General features: G+C 29.2%; 2 protein-coding genes across 4 annotated transcripts; one reads left to right on the forward strand and one right to left on the reverse strand.

The window, feature by feature from the left end:
- The first annotated feature begins 582 nt into the window (after positions 1-582).
- LOC130902523 (uncharacterized) lies at positions 583-6,417 on the forward strand. Its single transcript, XM_057814728.1, has 7 exons — positions 583-877; positions 991-1,152; positions 1,674-1,912; positions 2,055-3,048; positions 4,690-4,931; positions 5,517-5,783; positions 5,839-6,417. Exons 1-7 carry the CDS (start codon positions 795-797, stop codon positions 6,210-6,212), a joined length of 2,361 nt encoding a protein of 786 aa, XP_057670711.1. The 5' UTR covers positions 583-794; the 3' UTR covers positions 6,213-6,417.
- A 1,043-nt stretch (positions 6,418-7,460) lies between these two features.
- LOC130902525 (glycerol-3-phosphate dehydrogenase [NAD(+)], cytoplasmic) lies at positions 7,461-17,565 on the reverse strand. 3 transcript variants are annotated; one of them, XM_057814742.1, is made up of 8 exons: positions 17,263-17,565; positions 15,732-15,874; positions 15,389-15,566; positions 14,289-14,429; positions 11,884-12,138; positions 11,485-11,822; positions 9,615-9,707; positions 7,461-7,601 (listed from the first exon to the last, which is right to left on the reverse strand). In XM_057814742.1, the coding sequence occupies exons 2-8, from the start codon at positions 15,788-15,790 to the stop codon at positions 7,583-7,585; spliced, it is 1,083 nt and encodes a 360-aa protein (XP_057670725.1). In that variant the 5' UTR covers positions 15,791-15,874; positions 17,263-17,565; the 3' UTR covers positions 7,461-7,582. The 3 variants fall into 3 exon arrangements, with proteins under 3 accessions (XP_057670725.1, XP_057670723.1, XP_057670724.1); XM_057814740.1 differs by lacking the exon at positions 7,461-7,601 and adding an exon at positions 7,797-7,930 and having other exon boundaries at positions 17,263-17,561; XM_057814741.1 differs by lacking the exons at positions 7,461-7,601; positions 17,263-17,565 and adding an exon at positions 7,797-7,930 and having other exon boundaries at positions 15,732-15,899.
- Between the last annotated feature and the right edge of the window lie 1,395 nt (positions 17,566-18,960).

The raw sequence follows: 18,960 nt of genomic DNA on the forward strand, positions 1-18,960 counted from the left end.
GACTGTACTCTTCCCTAATCCAAGAATATGCTTATAAAATTACTATGTTTATGGTTCTATTATTATATATTTAGAATATGGCACCGTTCTCTATACGTACATATTTATCTATGGATGTTATACATGTTGAACTTTTTTTAACCAATTAACATTTTTATTTTCAAATGAACTGTATAAAGGCATGTATCGGTACCCATGAGGTCAAATTTTGTGTTGTTTGATATTTATCACTCTATCAATGTATTATTTAAAAAATACTTCACGATGTGGGTTCCCGCCCTCATATCACCGAAGTCATTTTATCTAATAAAACTGATTGACCTTAAATGATTTATTAATGAATAACTAGAGGTCAAAAGGACAGATTTCAATTATTATATAATTTTATTCTACGGAATCCCGATTTTTAACTACCTGACAACATTGTAAAAGTTAAAGCCAAAACCAACTATATATATTAATCTGTAATTTTATATTATTAGAAGACGAATTTTGAACACTCTGTACATATATACAGGTAATGAATACGCCTGTGCAGGTTACTAAACAGCGTTATAGCTATACATTCAATACGAATGAGTTGTTTAATAACGAATATTGAATTGGTCGATTGTTTATTTTAATCCCACTCGGTTTTGTAGCATCTGCATGTTTGACATTTGGATTTAAAAACATAACCAATTTGTTGATAAACGTTCGTTGAGAATGCAAGTTGATTTTTCTTTTATTTTTTTCGATATTAAATAAATTTTATCGAGTGATTTTTTCCAAAAAAAAAAAAAGAATATGATAGGATGAATCTGTATCGAGGTAAAAGTTCGCGTGAAGTGTATTTAGCGTCTTTATTGTACGACTCCATAGACGATAATAATTTCAAGTAAGTTTTTTTTGTTTTTTTTTCCTTTTGGATAGAACGAGGTTTTTTTATAAAGACAAATTATGTGATAAGTGTGAATAAATTATTGTCTCATTTTTAAATATATTTTCTAGTGCCGTAAAATTATTATTGTGTGAAAAAGAGGCTGATCCAAATCTTATTTTACCGATAAAAAATATTTCTTCCTTTCATTTGGCTGTTGGTTGTGATGACGAAACTTTTTCTCTGAAAGTTACTAAACTGATTTTACAAAATGGAGGAAATCCTAATGTATGGTAAATAATCATGTAATTTCGATAAAAATAATTACTTAAATCAATATTTGAAAGTGGGGTACACCCTTTTTTGGTTATAAAAAATAGAAAAATTTATATTTTCATATTTTTTTCGACGCATTCAACATGAAAATGAAAACAAAGTTTTGAAATCAAAATTTTGGACAATAAGAATTGAAAAATTGTAAATTTGTCGTTGAAAACTGTACATAGAAATTATTTTGAAGAATTCCGTATTTTTTTCGAAAAATACATACAAAAATAAAAAATTTGAATAAAGAAAACAAATGAATATCATAATTTGTACAATTATTACAAAAATTTTATGTTAAGTCACAGTTTTTGGCGACAAATTAATTATTTTTGGATTTTTTATTAACGAAAATTTTTGTTTCCAAACTTCGGTACTATTTGGTCTTAAATGCACCGAAAAAATGAAAAAAAAAAATTCGATTTTTTATGACTGACTGAAGATATTCAATTATAAAATTTCCGATTTTTTTTCAAATTAAAATTATCAGTTCTGACGATGGATTGACCCCGGTTCACATAGCAGCAGCATGGGGTAGAGTGGAGATTCTACGGATACTATTAAACTGTGGGGGCGATGGGGAATATAGAGATTCAAACTTAATGACACCTATTCATTATGCAATAAAGGAAAGTTGGCAGGATTGTGTGGATCTACTTAGATCTTATTTACCATATAATTATAATATACTCAATAAAGATCAAGAAAACTGTTGTCAATATAGATTAGGTGAGTATAACCTCATTTTTTACATTTCACTAAACAAAATATAATGTTCTGAGTCTGGCAACGTTGCTAAAATATGTTTTTACTATATATACCTTTTAATACGTTTTTATTTATATTTAGACTATTTGAACATTATTTTCAGATAAAATTATTGTAAATAATGGTTACGCTAGAGGGGAATATGGAGTTCTTTTGAAATCAGAGAATAGAGTTGATGTAGGTGAGACTATGGAAGATTTGGGGCGTTTACCCAAACCGGACACCACCAAATACGTTCTAAATTGGTTCGAAACACACATCGATAGTAGAGGGGGTGAAACTTTCGTTAAAAATGTTAGCGATACGTCAGAGGAAGAGAAAAACAAGCGGTTATCTTACGACAGCTCTTTAGACGAATCGGAAAACGACAAAAAAATTGTCTTTTCAAAAAACTCGAACGGAAAAAAAACGAAAATCGATGAGACGAACGTCGCAATGTCGAGCGGTTTTGATTCGGCCGAATCCGATACTAGAAACTGCTGTAAAGAAATATCCGGTGAAAGCGGAATTTTATCGTTCACAACCTCGACTGATCACTTAATTAACAATTTCGATAATATAAATTCCAAAAACGTCCATTTTAAAATTTTCCCCAACTTTAATGAATCAATTTCACTTGGCAACGGCGTAAAGTACATGACGTGCTCCAAAAACCTTGAATCAAAAGTTTCCCTCAATTATAATAATTTAAACTCAATTGGCAACGTTGTGAACGGCAGCAATGAAAATTTGCAGTGTTTTAAAAATGGCGATACAAAAATTTCGGCGAATTATAATAATTTAAATTCACGTGGCAATGGTATAAATGGTAGTAACGAATATCTGACATGTTCCACAAATGTCGATTCGAGAATTTTCTCGGACGATAGTAATTTGAATCCGCTTGGCAACGGTGTAAATTCGAGTGTATTTAATAAAAATATATTGGCAATAAGTGGCGATTCGAATTTATTAACTTCCGATGATTCGGTTGTTAATAAAATGGACGACGAGGAAAGTACGGAATTGAGTTTCGTGACAGTTTCCGAATATTATAAATACGAAGATAAATCCGAAGGGATCACTTTGTACGAGAAACGAATGGTAAAAATAACCAGGTAAGAATTTTTAAAAACATGAATTATTGTAGTCGAAATCGTATAACATGATGCCAAATTTATATAAATGTTCTATTTATATGAATAATTAAAATTAGTATAAGTTAAATTCTATTGACAAAAGAATTATTCATGATTATATCTGAAGTGGAATTAAAATTAGCAACAAAGCATTCATTAAATATTTGAATTAGTTTATTAGTCGTGGTGGCAATGATAATCTAATATTGAGTGAGCTATCATTTTTACTTTATTATTAATTGTAAATTATCTGCAAAAATTAAAATTTCTAAAACCAAGTTAAGATCAAAATTCAATTGTATGCCACTGTAAAATCAATTTATAATAATATAAATACCTCTAAAATAATGTCCAGCTGTATTTCTATCTTCTTTTCTATCACTCACAACTCACATACACTTTTTTAATGTATAAACAATTCAAAATAATCCAGGTGTAAAAATAAAGGTGATATATTACTATCTTTCCTCCTAAATTGTTTTTTATCACACAATTTATGTTATTCTTTAAATTCACGTTCATATACATAAATACGTTGTTTACGTTCCGTGGCCATTATAGATATAATAAAATAGATGCTTTGTTGCCAAGCTCACTTAACGGATTATTAGAAATTAATATTTCAGATGCAAATTTCTTTATAATGTATATATAAATACCAATGAATTCGTTTTTTGTTGATATTTTGTATTTGCTGTTTGTTTTTCTTGTAATAAATTTATAATAAAATACTATTTATATATTTAGAAATCATTAAATTTAATGTATTAAAAAAGACTAATTGAAGAGTAGTTAAACGTGACAACAAAGCATTTTTCAAACATGGCATCTATTATAACTTAACGTTGATACTTAGTGAAAAGGTTAATTATTATTTTATTTTGATATTAATTATAGATAATTTACAGAATTTATAAAATTCGAATAAAATATATTTTTAAAACCTCGTTATTTTCAAAATTCGATCGTATACCACTGTAAAATCAAATGATAATAATATAAATACCTGAAAGTCCAGCTGTCTTCGTATCTTCTTTATTTTCTATCACTCACAGACAATTTGAACACTTTTTTTAATAAATGTAGTAAAAAAATAAATGTTAACTATTACTATTTTTTTCCTAAATTGTTTTTTTATCATTCGTTTTTTGTTATTCTTCACTTTTTCATTTAATTTCACGTTTATTGACATAAATATGTTGTTTACGTTCCGCCGCCATTAACAATATAATAAAATAGATGCTTTGTTGCCAAGTTTACATCTCGGATCAGTAGAAATAAATAGTTTAGTAAAGATTTCTTTCCGTATTAATTTTTTAACTATCATTTTCCGAAAGAAAAAAAACTATTTCTATTTGAGGTAATTGAGACAAGTTATAAACAATTTTTTTTTCAAATAAAAATTGTTTATTCGATTATATAATAGTAAAAAAAAGAAAAAGTGCAAATTTCTTTCTTTCATTTGATGTTAAAACTTTATCTACGGAAAATTATTTTATATTTTTACGACAAATCCAAAGTAATTACGTGCGGTTGTGACGTCATTTATCACTTGCCAGATGACAAATGACGCGTGGCGTCACATCCGCCTCGAATTTTTCATATTTGTGAATTCCATAGCGATGAAGGCGAAAGTGTGAAAACATTCTCAACGAAAATGAGTTCACTACCGGAAACATTCGATTACGATGCCGTAACCTTGAGAAGGGAACTCACATTATTAGGATACGACCCTCCGGGTCCAATCACCGTGACAACTAAAAGGTTATATTTGAAAAAATTGTACCGGCTACAAAAGGATGCCGCGAAAAAAACTCCACAGAAAACCGTTAGAAAATCTCCACAATTGATAATTAATAGAGGTACGTTCCTTTGTAATACAAACTCATTTCGTTAATTTTAGTATAAATTTCGAAGCCTGGCAACATTATTCAAATATAATATCCCCGTCTATTTCGTTCAATTTTTCATCCTTTTTTATTGACGTTTGATAAATGAGGATAGAAATATATTCGTCTCAACATCGACTCATTTCGTTGATATCATTATAAATTTCGAAGTCTGGCAACGTTGTTTAAATGTAATCATTTTTCATCTCATTCATTTACGTTCGATGAATAAATATAGAGATATGTTCGTTATAATGTCAACTGATTTCTTTGATTTTAGTATAAATTTCGAAGTCTGGCAACCTTGTTTAAATGTAATCATTTGAATTCACCTTTTTCATCTCTTTCATTTACGTTCGATGAATAAGGATAGCGATATGGTCGTTATAATATCAACTCATTTCGTTGATTTTAGTATAAATTTCGAAGTCTGACAACGTTGTTTAAATGTAATCGGACATATTTTGACGTTTAATATTTATTTATACGTATGTTTTGTAATGTTTTTGTCTTTAATATTAACGAATAATTTGAAAAGGAATTTAAAAAAAATTGCAGTGTATTCCCCGGAATTGGAGAAAACTTTGAGGGACCCTACGTGGAAACAAGATCTCTCAGTTTATAGGCGATTAGAGGAAGTGTTGGTGAAGGAGTTCAGTACGCCATTACCATCGAGAAAATGGCGCGAAGGTCACAGTAAATCGTCTTTCACCTATTTACTGTTAGATCCTAGAAAAACGGATGATTTACCATGTAGGGCGCATACAATGGATCCTCAAGAAGTATGGAAAACCTTCTTATCGGCCATATTCTATATAGGAAAAGGTGAGAAATTGATTTTTAGGTTATGACAGTCGTGGAAACGAAAAAATTGTTTCAGGTAAAAAAACCCGCCCGTACGCGCATCTCTACGAAGCGGTGAATTTATGGCGACGAGGTGGCGGTAGGAACGTACCCAAGAAGAAACTCCAGACTATTTTGGATATTTGGAAAAGTAACGGAGGCGTAATCTGCCTTCACGTTTTCCAAAATATCATCCCCGTGGAAGCGTATACCAGGGAAGCGACGATGATAAGCGCCTTGAAAATGGAAAATTTGACCAACGAAAAACAGGGGGAATTCTACGGAATGGCGTCTACGTGGCAGGGGACGCAGAAGAGGTTACTCGGAACATATTTGTTACATAAGGCTTTGACGGTATTCTTGACTGAAGGTGAAAGGCAATTATACGCTGCCGATATAAGTACTGGATGATATTTAATTAAAATAATATCGATGTTAAAATTTGACATATTAAGGGATATAAGTCACTTTTCAAAGTGCGAAAATTGAAAAATTATCAATTTTATTAAATTATTCAATTTTTTCATATACTCAAAAATGATTTAATGGAAGTGCAATTCGTGTGATTTATATTTATACAAATTTATATATAAAATATTAAATATATGAATAAAAAGATGATTTTTTTCATGTAGCATCTCCTGAATCTTCAAATACTGATAATGACCCTAATATTAGAATTTTTTTCATAAATTCTGCATTTTATTTAACCATTAAAAGTCTAAGGACGAAATATATTGCACAAATTCCTTCCTAGATTTCAACAAAGCATTCGTAAAGGAATATCTTCTAGAAAAATATGCGAAACTATGTATTCACTATTTGATACAATTAGGGGCTACTGAAAAGTTTAAGCATAAAAAATCTTCTAACAATGTTCAAATGACTCAAAAACCCATCCTTTAATTGTGTAATTTAAGTAAGTGCTTCCGAAGGTACTTAACAAGCAATGTGGGTACCACAAACCTACTAAAAAGGAAATATTGAATTAAAATCACATCCTTGGGCACTAAAACTACAAGTTAGGGCCTTTCGATGAACTTTCTTAACAGTTTAAGCATCACAACAATGTTGGAATGACTCAAAAAACCAATCTATAACTACTAAAGAAGCATTATAAGTAACACAAATCCAGTAATAGGGGAATGTTGACACGAAAATACATTGTAGGGCACTGAAACTACGAGTTAGGACCCTTCAAGGAATTTTGTGAACAGATTAAGCACCTCAAAATTTCTAATATAGTTCAAATGATCAAAAATTTCAATCTTCAACTATTGAATTGGAGTAGGTGTTCCAAAGAGACTAAATAAGCAGTATAGGTACCAAAAAATCCACTAATAAGGGAATATTGACCAGAAAACACATCCTAGGGTACTGAAACTTCTTCTGGATATAAAGGTCCCTTAAGGAACTTATACGTACTACAAAACCATATAATAGGAGTTTATAGTACCACAAACCTATTAATGAAGAATTAATTACAAATAGAACCATGGCTGAACAGTGTCTTATAGGACCAAAAAACAAAAAAAGGTGAAAAGTAATTGATTTAAACATGTGAAAACACACTTTTGGTCAGATAGGAGCATAAAGGTTCTGTGGAAATAATACGTTTTGATCACTTTGTAGATACCAATGAAAAACTATGATTTCAGATTTGATTTGGAAATTGATTTATTTCGATAATCAATATGATTTATTTAAATCATACATTTTAAATAACTAAAATAATAAAATTAGAACTACGTTTAACCTTCAAGTTTTTTTTTTTGGTCCCTTCATTTGGTACTTTTAACCCTACAATAAAAAATATTTTCAAACTCAAATCGCAAAAGTCGAAAATAAAAATATTTTCACAACAGAATCTGATTTTTTCAATAGTTAGTTAAAGCAACATAAAAATGTATTTTAAATGTGTTAATATCTAATCATACCTTTATTAAATCAACAGTAAATGACTTGTTTTTTCTTAAATTTTTGAAAAAAAAACGATTTTGACACTATAAAATGATAAATTTATTGTATAAATGAATGTAAATACAAAATTTTAAATTTGAATTTCACTAGGAACAGGATAACACCAAATATCAATATATCAGGTGAAGGTAATAATTTTCGGTACATACCTGAAAACGAAAGTTTTAAATGTAACAAATTTTAATAAACCAGGTGCTGTACTAAAAAGCTGTAGTAGATACGTTTTATAACAACTTGTGATTATAAAAATAATTTAAAACGTTTTATACACTGGCTGTACCGAAATTTTGGAAATTAATTTTGTCCTTATAAAACACTTAATTCCATAGTTTCGTTGTAGTTGATGTTTTCTATTGGTTTGTAGTAACTTATTTTTGTGTAGCAGTTTATGTTGAAATTGTGAAAAAAATGATTTTTTTCACATTATAAAACCGTGTAGCTTTGGGAGCAATAATATTTACGTCAATTTAATTTTTTTTTAATTGTTAAATGTCATAATGCAACTGTCAACGTCAAAGTAGCATAGACAAATATAAATTCATAGAGTTTAGGTCGTTCCTTTCTTTTGTCACGTTATTGTTGTTGAATTTTTCGAAATTAACCTGAATAAGATTCATAATGTCTAATTTTATGAAATACTTTTGAATCTTGTGAAGATAGCTTATAGCTATTAATACATTAATTTTTATCTATGTTCCCAGATGCACTGGAAGTCTACACTTCATACATTGTAACGAAACTAAATAGCAATGACTTCAAGTATTGCCAGCTTGTACAAGAAAAATTTCTAGCTTTCTTAAGCGGGATGTTTAAATGATATTGAAACTCATTTCTATTTTTTTGTAAAATATCTATAAAAATGAGTAAATTATGAAGTTGAAATTAAATTTTTTTAAAAGGATATCAAGAAAAAACAAGTTGAAATTGTTAGAAATCACGAAATCAATAAATAAAACGATAATTATCTACAATAAAACACATAAGTTAAATATAACAGGATAGGTAAGAATTACGAAAGGTAAGACAGGTAAGAAACAAAAGCAAGTAAATTGTACTTTTATTTTATGTATAGAATTTTAAAATAATCGAAAATACAAATATTATAACATATTCAATTTCAAAATAATGCATTCGACAATATATATATATTTTTTTTCTAATAATTTTTCTTCTACAGTTCTAGTAGAACAGGACAGGTACTATAGTGTAATTTAAATATAGTAGGCCCAAAATTTATTGTTTTCGAGTAAAATTGCAGCCATGTATAAAGAAAACAGCTAGCGCTACTTTTTAAAATATTTCTACCGACATTAGTGTTAAGCTTAGTTCACACGATACGGTTCGGACGCGTGAAATAAAAAAGTTAATTGACGTCGAAAACAGAATCATATATTTTTTTGTTTGATGAAATATTGTTACTGACCACAATGTTAAGCTTAGTTTATTGACACTGAATTAGCATCATTTATATTTTTTTGCAAAAATTGCTACAGACAATAATGTAAAGCTTAGTTTACACGATACGGTTCGGACGCGTGACATAAAAAGTGAGTTGACGTCGAAACCAGAGTCATCTATTTTTTTGTGTTCGATTAAATATTGTTACTGACAATAACGTTAAGCTTAGTTCACACGTCACAGTTCGGACGCGTGAAATAAAAAGTTTATTGACGTTAAAATTAGCGTCAATTTTTTTTTGATTTTTTCTATCAATTTTATCTAACAATATATATATATATTCGTGTAGATATTTGAGGATTAGAGGTATCGAACGATTTTAGTGACAAAAATTCAACAATAACAAAAAAAACGTTAGGGATAACGCACACTTACATGTGCTCGGGGTGATTCTTAATGCAACTGATGAATTCTGAAGGTGGAAGTTTTCCATCGCATATTTTATATATTGTAGTGAATAGGGGAAACCTGAAAAGCGATTAAAAAATTATATACTATATATGTACACAATAGTCAATTTTATAATTATTGTAGTATGAGCCATTCCGGTCCTGTTTTTGTTTATAGCAACGGCTATTTTAGAAATTTCAGGACATGATGTTAATTCTTTATCTAGAAGCATCAGAAAGCAGTTAGAACATTTAAATCAGGTGTATAAATATGGCAACGTTGTCAAAAAAAAGTTTTTTGTTTATATTGACATTTTTCTATATTCGATGTCAATAGAAATGGTCCCAATATATCGAAAAAACTTTGATACTTGAAAAAAAGCGACGAGGTTACGTTGACATTTAGTATAAAAACAAAAACATTGCCATATTTCGAAAATGTGGTAATTGGGGAAATGTATGAAAATTTATTATCATAAAAGTTTATAATACAGAAAAAATGTTGCCAGACTTCGAAAAAAGTTTAGTAATTGAGGAAATATGGAAACAATGAGATACTTCGATATTTAACATCACAAAAGCGTTACCAAACTTCAAAAAATGATATGATTGAAAAAAGAAATAAAAATGATGTTATGTTAATATTTATTGCAATAAAAGAGTTGCCAAACTTCGAGGAAAGTATAGTAAGTCAAAAAATGTAAATGCAACGAGGCTATGTTGATATTTGTTATCATAAAACGTTGCCAAACTTCCAGAAAAACATAGTACTTGAGAAAATGTGAAAACAATACAACAGCATTGCCAAACTTCAAATAAATGATGGTGCTTGTGTAAATGTATTGAAACAGGGTCATGTCAATACTCATTACGATAAAAATGTTGTCAAACTGCAATAAAAGTTTAGTACTTGTAGAAATTTGAAAACAATGACTTTAAATTGATAAGTAATGTCATAAGAGCGTTGCCAAACTTCTAGGAAAGTAAAATAACTCAAGAAGAGTAAAAACAACGAGGTTATGTGAAATGTGATACCATAAAAACGTTGCCAGATCTCGGAAAAGATTTCCTTGAAACTTTGTATCATATAAACGTTGCCAAACTTCAAAAAAAAAAGATGGTGCTTGAATAAATGTATTGAAACCGGGTCACGTTAATATTTAAAACGAAAAAAACGTTCCCAAATTTCGATATACGTATAATACTTGAAGAAATGTAATTACAATGAGTTTGCGTTGATATTTCATACCATAACAGTGTTGCCAGACTTCGAAAAAAGTATAATACTTGAACAAATTCAAAAACAATGAGTTTAAGTTGATTAAAATACCATAAAAGCGTTGCCAGACTTCAAAAATAGTCTGATAAATCGAGAAATGTAAAAGCAATGAGTTTAGGTTGATATTCAATACCATGTCAGTGTTGCCAGACTTCAAAAATAGTCTGATAAATCGGGAAATTCAAAAACGACGTGTTTACGTTGATTAAAATACCACAACAGCGTTGCCAGACTTCAAAATAGTCTGATAAATCGAGAAATTCAAGAACAATGAGTTTAGGTTGATATTTAATACCATAACAGTGATGCCAGACTTCGGAAAAAGTATAGTACTTGAAAAAATGTGAAAATAATGATTTGACGTTTATAATTAATACTAGAGCAGCGTTGCCACACTTCGGAAAAAGTCTGATAAACCGAGAAATGTAAAAACAATAAGTTTACGTTGATAATTAATACCATAACAGCGTTGCCAAATTTTCAAAAAAATCTGAAAATTCAAGAAATATAAAAAATGAGATGATTTTTGTTAAATTCAAATAACAAAAAACAAATATTAAATAAATAGAAATCTTACTTGTCTTCCATCTGCTTAGTTTTCAACATGGTATTAACCTCTTCTGCGGTAAAAGGTCCTTGGAGTTTCTGTCCGTTCAACATCTCATCCTCCAATTCCTTGATACTTTTGCCCGTACGTACGAAGGCTTCGCTCACTTTACGATTCCTCCCTCCGTAACAGGTGGTTATCAGATCGGCGATGCCGCAACTTTCAAAAAACGTCCCCAATTTACCGCCCGGATAAAAAACGTCGACGAATTTAACCATTTCCATTAGACCCAAACGTATAACGGCGGCTTTGGTATTGTCTCCTAGTCCCAAACCGTCCACGAAGCCAGCACCACAAGCGACGATATTCTGAAATATAAAAAAATATATTCCGATATATTTTTTTATATATTTAGGTATCGTTGTGTACCTTAAGGGCCCCGCAAATTTCTACGGTGTCTTCGTCGTCGACTACGACAACTCTGAAGTAATCCGTTTGGATGATGTCCCTTAATAGAGGTCCTATGGTGATGTCGCTGCATCCTATGGTGGTTTCGCAGAATTTCTCATCGGCTACTTCGCCTGCTAAATTCGCCCCCATAAGAACCGAGCATGGGATTTTTAAATTTCTCGTTATTATGTGAGAAATTAAATCGATTCCACCACCTTTAGCACGATCAAAACCCTATATTGATAAATTTCTTTATTTTCCAAATTGGTCTATTGAAAAAACATACGATTTATAGTATTTCTAAATTCATTGGGAGAAAAACTCAAATTTTAGTATTTCTAGAGTCATTGAAAGTTAAAAATTGACCTATTTCGGTCTTTATTGAAATATGACTTGTTGGCACACATCCCACACTCGATTTTCAAGTATTTTTCTTGTTGGAACACATCCTGAACTTAATTTTAAGTATTTCGCTTGTTTACACACACCCAAAGCATATTTATTGAGAATTTCTTTAACTTTTTGCTTCTTAAACCTTTTTATATATTTTTCTTATTCTCAAGTCTCTTTTGATAAAAAATTAATTTCAAAAAACAGGTCGAGATTAACCTATTTCAGTATTTATTAAAATATGCCTTGTTGCCACACATCCATAAATTGTTTTACAAGCATTTGACTTATTGGCACACATCCCAAAACTTGATTTTAAATGTTTAGCTTGTTTGCTCACATCCAGAGCTCATGTATTAAGACGTTCTTTCTTCATTTTTTTACTTATTAGACTCTTTCATATGCTTTTCTTTTTAAAACATCCTGATTTTGGTTCTTTTTTAATACAAAATCAGAACGATTTATGAAAAGAAACATATAAAAAGGTCCAAGAAGCAAAAAGTTGCACAAATTTTCAATAAATGTCAAATACTTGGAAAACAATATTTGGGCGTGTGCCAACAAGTCATATTTATAAAATCAAGTGTGGGTCGTGTGCCAATAAGTCACGTTTTCAATAAAGACCGAAACAGATCAATTTTAAATTCTTTTAAATCACTTTTCTTTCGAAAGAGACTTGAAATCAAAAATATTTATTAAGAAAAGTATATAAAAAGTTCTAAGTAAAAAGTTAAAGAAATTCTCAATAAATGAGCTCTGTATGTGTGCAAACAAGCCAAATACTTAAAATGAAGTTTTTAGATGTGTGCCAACAAGTCAAATACTTGGAAACAATCTTTGGACGTGTGCTAACACGACATATTTTAATAAGGACCGAAACGGGTGAATTTTTACCTGTTTTTCGAAATTAATTTTTTATCAAAAAAGACCTAAGGACAAGATGATTCTTCAAAAAAAAATAAAAAATTATGAGAATTAATTAGGTTTGGTTAGATTAGAAATACTATTATTTAAATTTTTTTACATTGACTACAAAAATACTAAAGAATAATTTTCGTGATTGTAGGTTTCTTTTTTAAAACGAATTTTGTATGAAAAGAGACCTAAATTAAGACGATTTATCGAGAAAAATTATTCTATAGTATTTATAGAATCAATGTAAAAAAAAGAAAATTAAAATTATAGTCCAAGGAAGAAAAATTAAAATTTCTTTATCTGTTCATGTCCTATACATTTTTGTTTTTTTTTAAATATGTTGATTTTTGGTCTCTTTTGATAGAAAATAAATTTCCAAAAACATAAAAATTTCCGTATTTCCATCTTTATCAAAATATGACTTGTTGGTACACACCCCAAATTTGATTTCAAATATTCGACATCCAAAAAGTTTATTGAGCTGTTTGACTTGTCAGAACACATCCAAATCTAGATTTTAATTACTTATTCTTCATCATTTCATTCCTTAAGCCTTTTCATATATTTTTCTTGATAAATCGTCCTGATTTTGAGTTTATTTTTTATAATAATTTTGTATGAAAGTAAACTCAAAATCAAGACCATTTATCAAGAGAAACATATAAAAAGACCTAAGCTAAGAAGTGAAAACTAAGAGAAAATGAATGATAAATGAGCTCTAAATGTGTACAAACAAGCCAATAATTAAAATATAGTTTGGGATGTGCGCCAACAAGTCATTTTTGATATTTTTATATTTTTTGAAATTATGGAAAGAGACCTAAAATCAAGACGATTTTTCACAGGAAAAACATTTAAAAAAACTAAGTGAAAAGGTAAGGAAATTTCCATTTTTTCTTCAATGACTCTAAAAATGCTACCCAAAAATTTTTCTTTAGAAATCGTCCTGATTGTAGGTTTCTATCTAAAATCAGGACAATTTATCAAGAAAAATTATTGTTCAAAGTACATTATTTCCAAAATCTTTCGAAAAAAATAAATTGGCAAAAAAACTGAATTTTTTTTGAAAAATTACTTACTTTTATTAGAGATAATCCTACGGCATTTGGTTTAATTTTTCCTAGAAGAGTTGCACATAAAGTTCTGATAAATTGATGTGGTACAACAAATATCAAAACATCTGCATCTTTAGCTGCATCAACTACATCCGGAATGGCCACCTAAACCATAAATTAAAAAAAACGTTCCAGAACTAAAATTTACAGGAAGGTACCCCAAATTTGAGGTGAAAAAATTATTTCTATGCAATTAGAAACAAAAAAGATTGAAAAAACTATCATTTTCAAAGTTAATTCAGTTTTATGTAAATATAAAAATTATGGGACAAAAAAAAACAATTTAAAAAAAGGTTCTGTTCGTTTATTTGAGATATACTAAATGTATTGTCACTAAAAGATAAATAGATTCTCGAAGAATGTTTAAGTACATAATTTGTCACGAATTCATGTGAATTCTTTGAAATGAGTCGATCTCCATTAGATATATAGACAAAGGGAGGTTTCATCAAAAATACTACCTACAAAGCAGTAATTATAAAGCTATTCATATTAACTAATCAAAATTATTGCAATAATTAGGTAACAGTTCAAATAAAATAAATGATAATATAAAACTTTGAACTTGACTTAAATCTGTGAAGTAAAAGAGATAAAAAAATTAATGTTCGCGACCTTGGTTACAATTTTAAGCTTGGAATAAGCATTTAAAGGTCAAGTGAAAGATTCGTGTAAACAATCAACAACATTCCGAAGTTAACCTTTATTCAGCTATTATTAATCTTTGAATCACATTGAAAATTATTCCAAACCGATTCTTTTGTTTTCATAAACATGAAAAAAATGATTTAATACTCCTAGTACAAGTTAATCAGTAAAAACGTGTGAATAAATACGAAAATTTAGTGATAATGAAGCTAATTTGATTTATGAACATATTTCATTATACATCTGTAAATAATTCAAATGAAATAAATTTATCACTGCAAAAGTCTTAATTTCTACGTTATTTTATATAATTCACGTAATTAATGAGGATTTAAGATAAGAGGCTTAACGAAATTATCGATATCTTTTACTGTATAATAAAGTTGAGATCATCAGTAAAAAATAACTTTACTTACTACGTTGGGTGGTAACTTATGCCCCGGTAGATATTTAACGTTTTCGTGTGTTTCATTAATTATTTCTGTTAACTTCTTTCCGTTAACGATCTCCTCATATACGTACATGGTAACCTCGTTGTCGAGGTGATCCAACCTTTGGGCATTATACCCTACAATTTTAGCTATAGCAGAACCCCTAAAAATATAAATTACCAAATTGATCAATATATGGGTATCCACGATAAATTATAATCGTTTTTTACAGAATTTTTTTCAAAAATCCGCATCTGTTACCTAATAAGTGAGGTTAGGATTTTTATTAATCAAATTTTCACATTAACAAGATCGATTTTATATTTACCAGTTACCGCTGCCGACTATACATATCTTCTTCGGTTGTTTACATTCTCTTTGTGCCATTTTGGGTTTGTTTAATTGTTAAGGGAAAAAATTCGTTGCGTCCCACCCCGAGCGTCGAAATCTACTGCTCTGTCTGTTTGCTCTCTGAATTAAATTCAAAATTTTTATCAACATCCTACGTTGTACCAGAAAATGACGTACAATCGAGATAACCCCAACGTTTTATTTTAACTCGAAGGCGAGCGCGATATATTTAATTATATTACATAATACAATTCTTAATTTAACAATTCAACTCGTTTATTCTAAGACAATGTTTGAATCAAATGTTAGTTTTATTACATTTCATTGCGTTTAAAAATATAAAATAAATTCCATATATAAAGAATTTTCCAACCTACAATTTGGTCTATTAAAGGTGCGAAATGCTATTTTGTAACTATAAAAAATAACAAATAAAAGAACTGCTACATATAAAATGCTTATTTTTTTTCGCCTTTAATTGGTCTTGATTTTAAGGCCGATTCATAAACTTGACTTTTCTTTTGCCGTTTCCGTTCGTGGGTGACGTTTGCCGTCTATTTAACCTATTCATAAACTTGACGTTGCTGCCGTTAACCTAAAAAATTTGACTGTGCACTGCTTTTTGTTTTCGTGATATTTTTGTTTGTATTTATGGATAATATCATAGAAAATAGTCATTTTTTTTATCGGTAGCGTTAGACAACGTCACAAACACAAACAGATATCTTTTTTCTATTGCTACGAAAGCTGCTGCGAACGGCCGACGAAAAGATGAAATTCGTTTATGTGAAAGTCACCAACGCAGACGGCGACGTCAAACGGCAACAATAGGTTTGTTTTTGGTAGTCGCACTGACAGAACTAGTTCAATAAGTGTACACTAAAACAGCGTTCTTTGTATCAGAATCAGTGCTAGTGTCGCTGTTCTTAGTAGCAGTGCAAGAAAACTAGTTCACCCAGTTCACTGTGTCTAAGAGTCAGTTCAGACAGTGTAATCTGGAAACGGCGGCAATACATCTTCGTCATCGGACGAATGTAAAATATCAAAAAAAAACTAAATCGTTTTTCATTATTGGGGCCTAAGACACATCAAATAATCTCAAATACAAGAATCTTTGTATACGATTGAACTAATTCTATACACTCATGAACTGGCTTGCACTGGTCCAGTTCAGTACAGTTCCTGTACAGCTACCAAGAGCAAACCTAAAGAATGGCCTTTTGCATTTTAATGTTTTTAATTTTGTAACAGCAAACGTTAACGGCAACGACAAAAGAAAAGTCAATTTTATGATTCGGTTCAAAGTAACATTATAATAACAGATATATTACCACGAAAAAGGTGTAAGAAGTAAAAAGTTGAAGAAAATTCAAATGCTTATTTTATATTTACATTAGGTCGATTTTTCCAAGTATATACAATTTAGTATCATTTAAATTATTATTTTAATCATTTTATATACATAGATATAAATAATTGAGATTTAAAAGTTAATGGAATCTACTTACCTGGTAAGGTATTAAATAAACGCGCCCACGTCCATTTTTAACCAAAAAATATAATTAAAATATATATTTTTCCAATTATCTATACTACACGTGATAGGAAAATTATCAACACGTGTAAACACTATTTTTCCACATAAAAGAACTTGTTAATATATTCACATCAATTTATCAGAATATTAAAAACGTTTTACATTCTCATTAACTAACAAAAGAATATAGTCAATTAGTTTATTGTCGTATAATATAAAAAAACAATTAAATAAAATGACCATGAAACGTAAATTCAGCGTTTCTTGTATATACAAATTTTATACATAAGTGTAATAATAGTTGCATATCTATTAGGTTAATATTGACTTTCTTTAAGGAGGATGAAAAACTTGTAGAAAGTAGTACAACGAATTTAAATTATTCTAATTTATGCACATCAGATTTCTAATAATTAATACATGTTTATAATATAAATTTGTAAAAAACTTTTGAAACCTAATTGATTACGTAGGTCAATTCTATTTAAAACATATATAGTAATAAATTTAGTACATATTGTCAAAACAGCAACTCTTATTTTTCTATATTTATTGAGTTACTATGTATTATGCTTGAATGGAAAATAATTGTCATCTTAGATTTACTTCATACTGGAAAGGACAATGGAAAACAAAATATCGAAAACACAATTGTTAATGACCTTATATGAATAAATAACGGAAATTTTTGAATGAAACATTTATTTCAATGGACATAAAAAAGTACCGGGACTCGGTCATTGAGACATTGTTTACTGTAATACAAAATACGACCCTTGACGTTATTTGTACAAATATATAACACGTGTCAAAAATATAAATAGATCAAGGAATTTATATTGTCAAGATCAACAATTTTTTTTGCATTGTAAATAGATTCTACAGGAAAAATATATATTATACTGAATAAAAATATTTTTGATCAATATTACATCATCAAATCTCGATATTATACTTTTTTATATATATATTTTTACGTGGCCATAATTTGCATTACTAATTAGATACAACCACGACTTCATCGAAATACCAAACCTTTGATTAACACATTTTTTTAACTAAAATAATTAGGAACCGTTTTAACTAAATAATTTGTAGGTTAAAAAGCGGAATTACTTTTTCAGATTAAATTATAAAAACTAGATATGTAAATGTTTCATATTAAGTGTTACGTTAAGTTATTTATTTATTTATATACGTGTTGACCATCATAATAAATAATAAACTAACATAAACACCTGAATTAAGATGTAATATGTAATAATAAATATTTGATTGAAAATTTATTTTCAACGTGAAGAAACATAACCTATAACAAAAGCATCATAGAAAAAATATTAAAAATAGTGTGAGCGAGGTATGGGAGCTTGTTTGAACACCTGGCAGAAAGAGAAAGAGCATCGGCATACCACTCTCTATGTCTGTCTACTCTATTCTGGTTGGATCGAAATTATGTCGAAGTTTCAAGCGTTAGGAAGGGCAAAACAGGATATAAGAAGTTTTGAATTTAATGGGTAGTAGAGAGAGATAAAAAATAGTAAACCAATGCCCGTTTCTCTCTCGTACAATAGTATAATTTCACTTATATATCACTCTCTCTATCTATAATATTTTCTCTATGGTTCTGACACCATCTTTCAATCTGTCAATCAGTGTTGCCAGCTCGGTT

The sequence above is a fragment of the Diorhabda carinulata genome, chromosome X (genome assembly GCF_026250575.1).
Source record: "Diorhabda carinulata isolate Delta chromosome X, icDioCari1.1, whole genome shotgun sequence".
Taxonomy (NCBI): Eukaryota; Metazoa; Arthropoda; class Insecta; order Coleoptera; family Chrysomelidae; genus Diorhabda; species Diorhabda carinulata.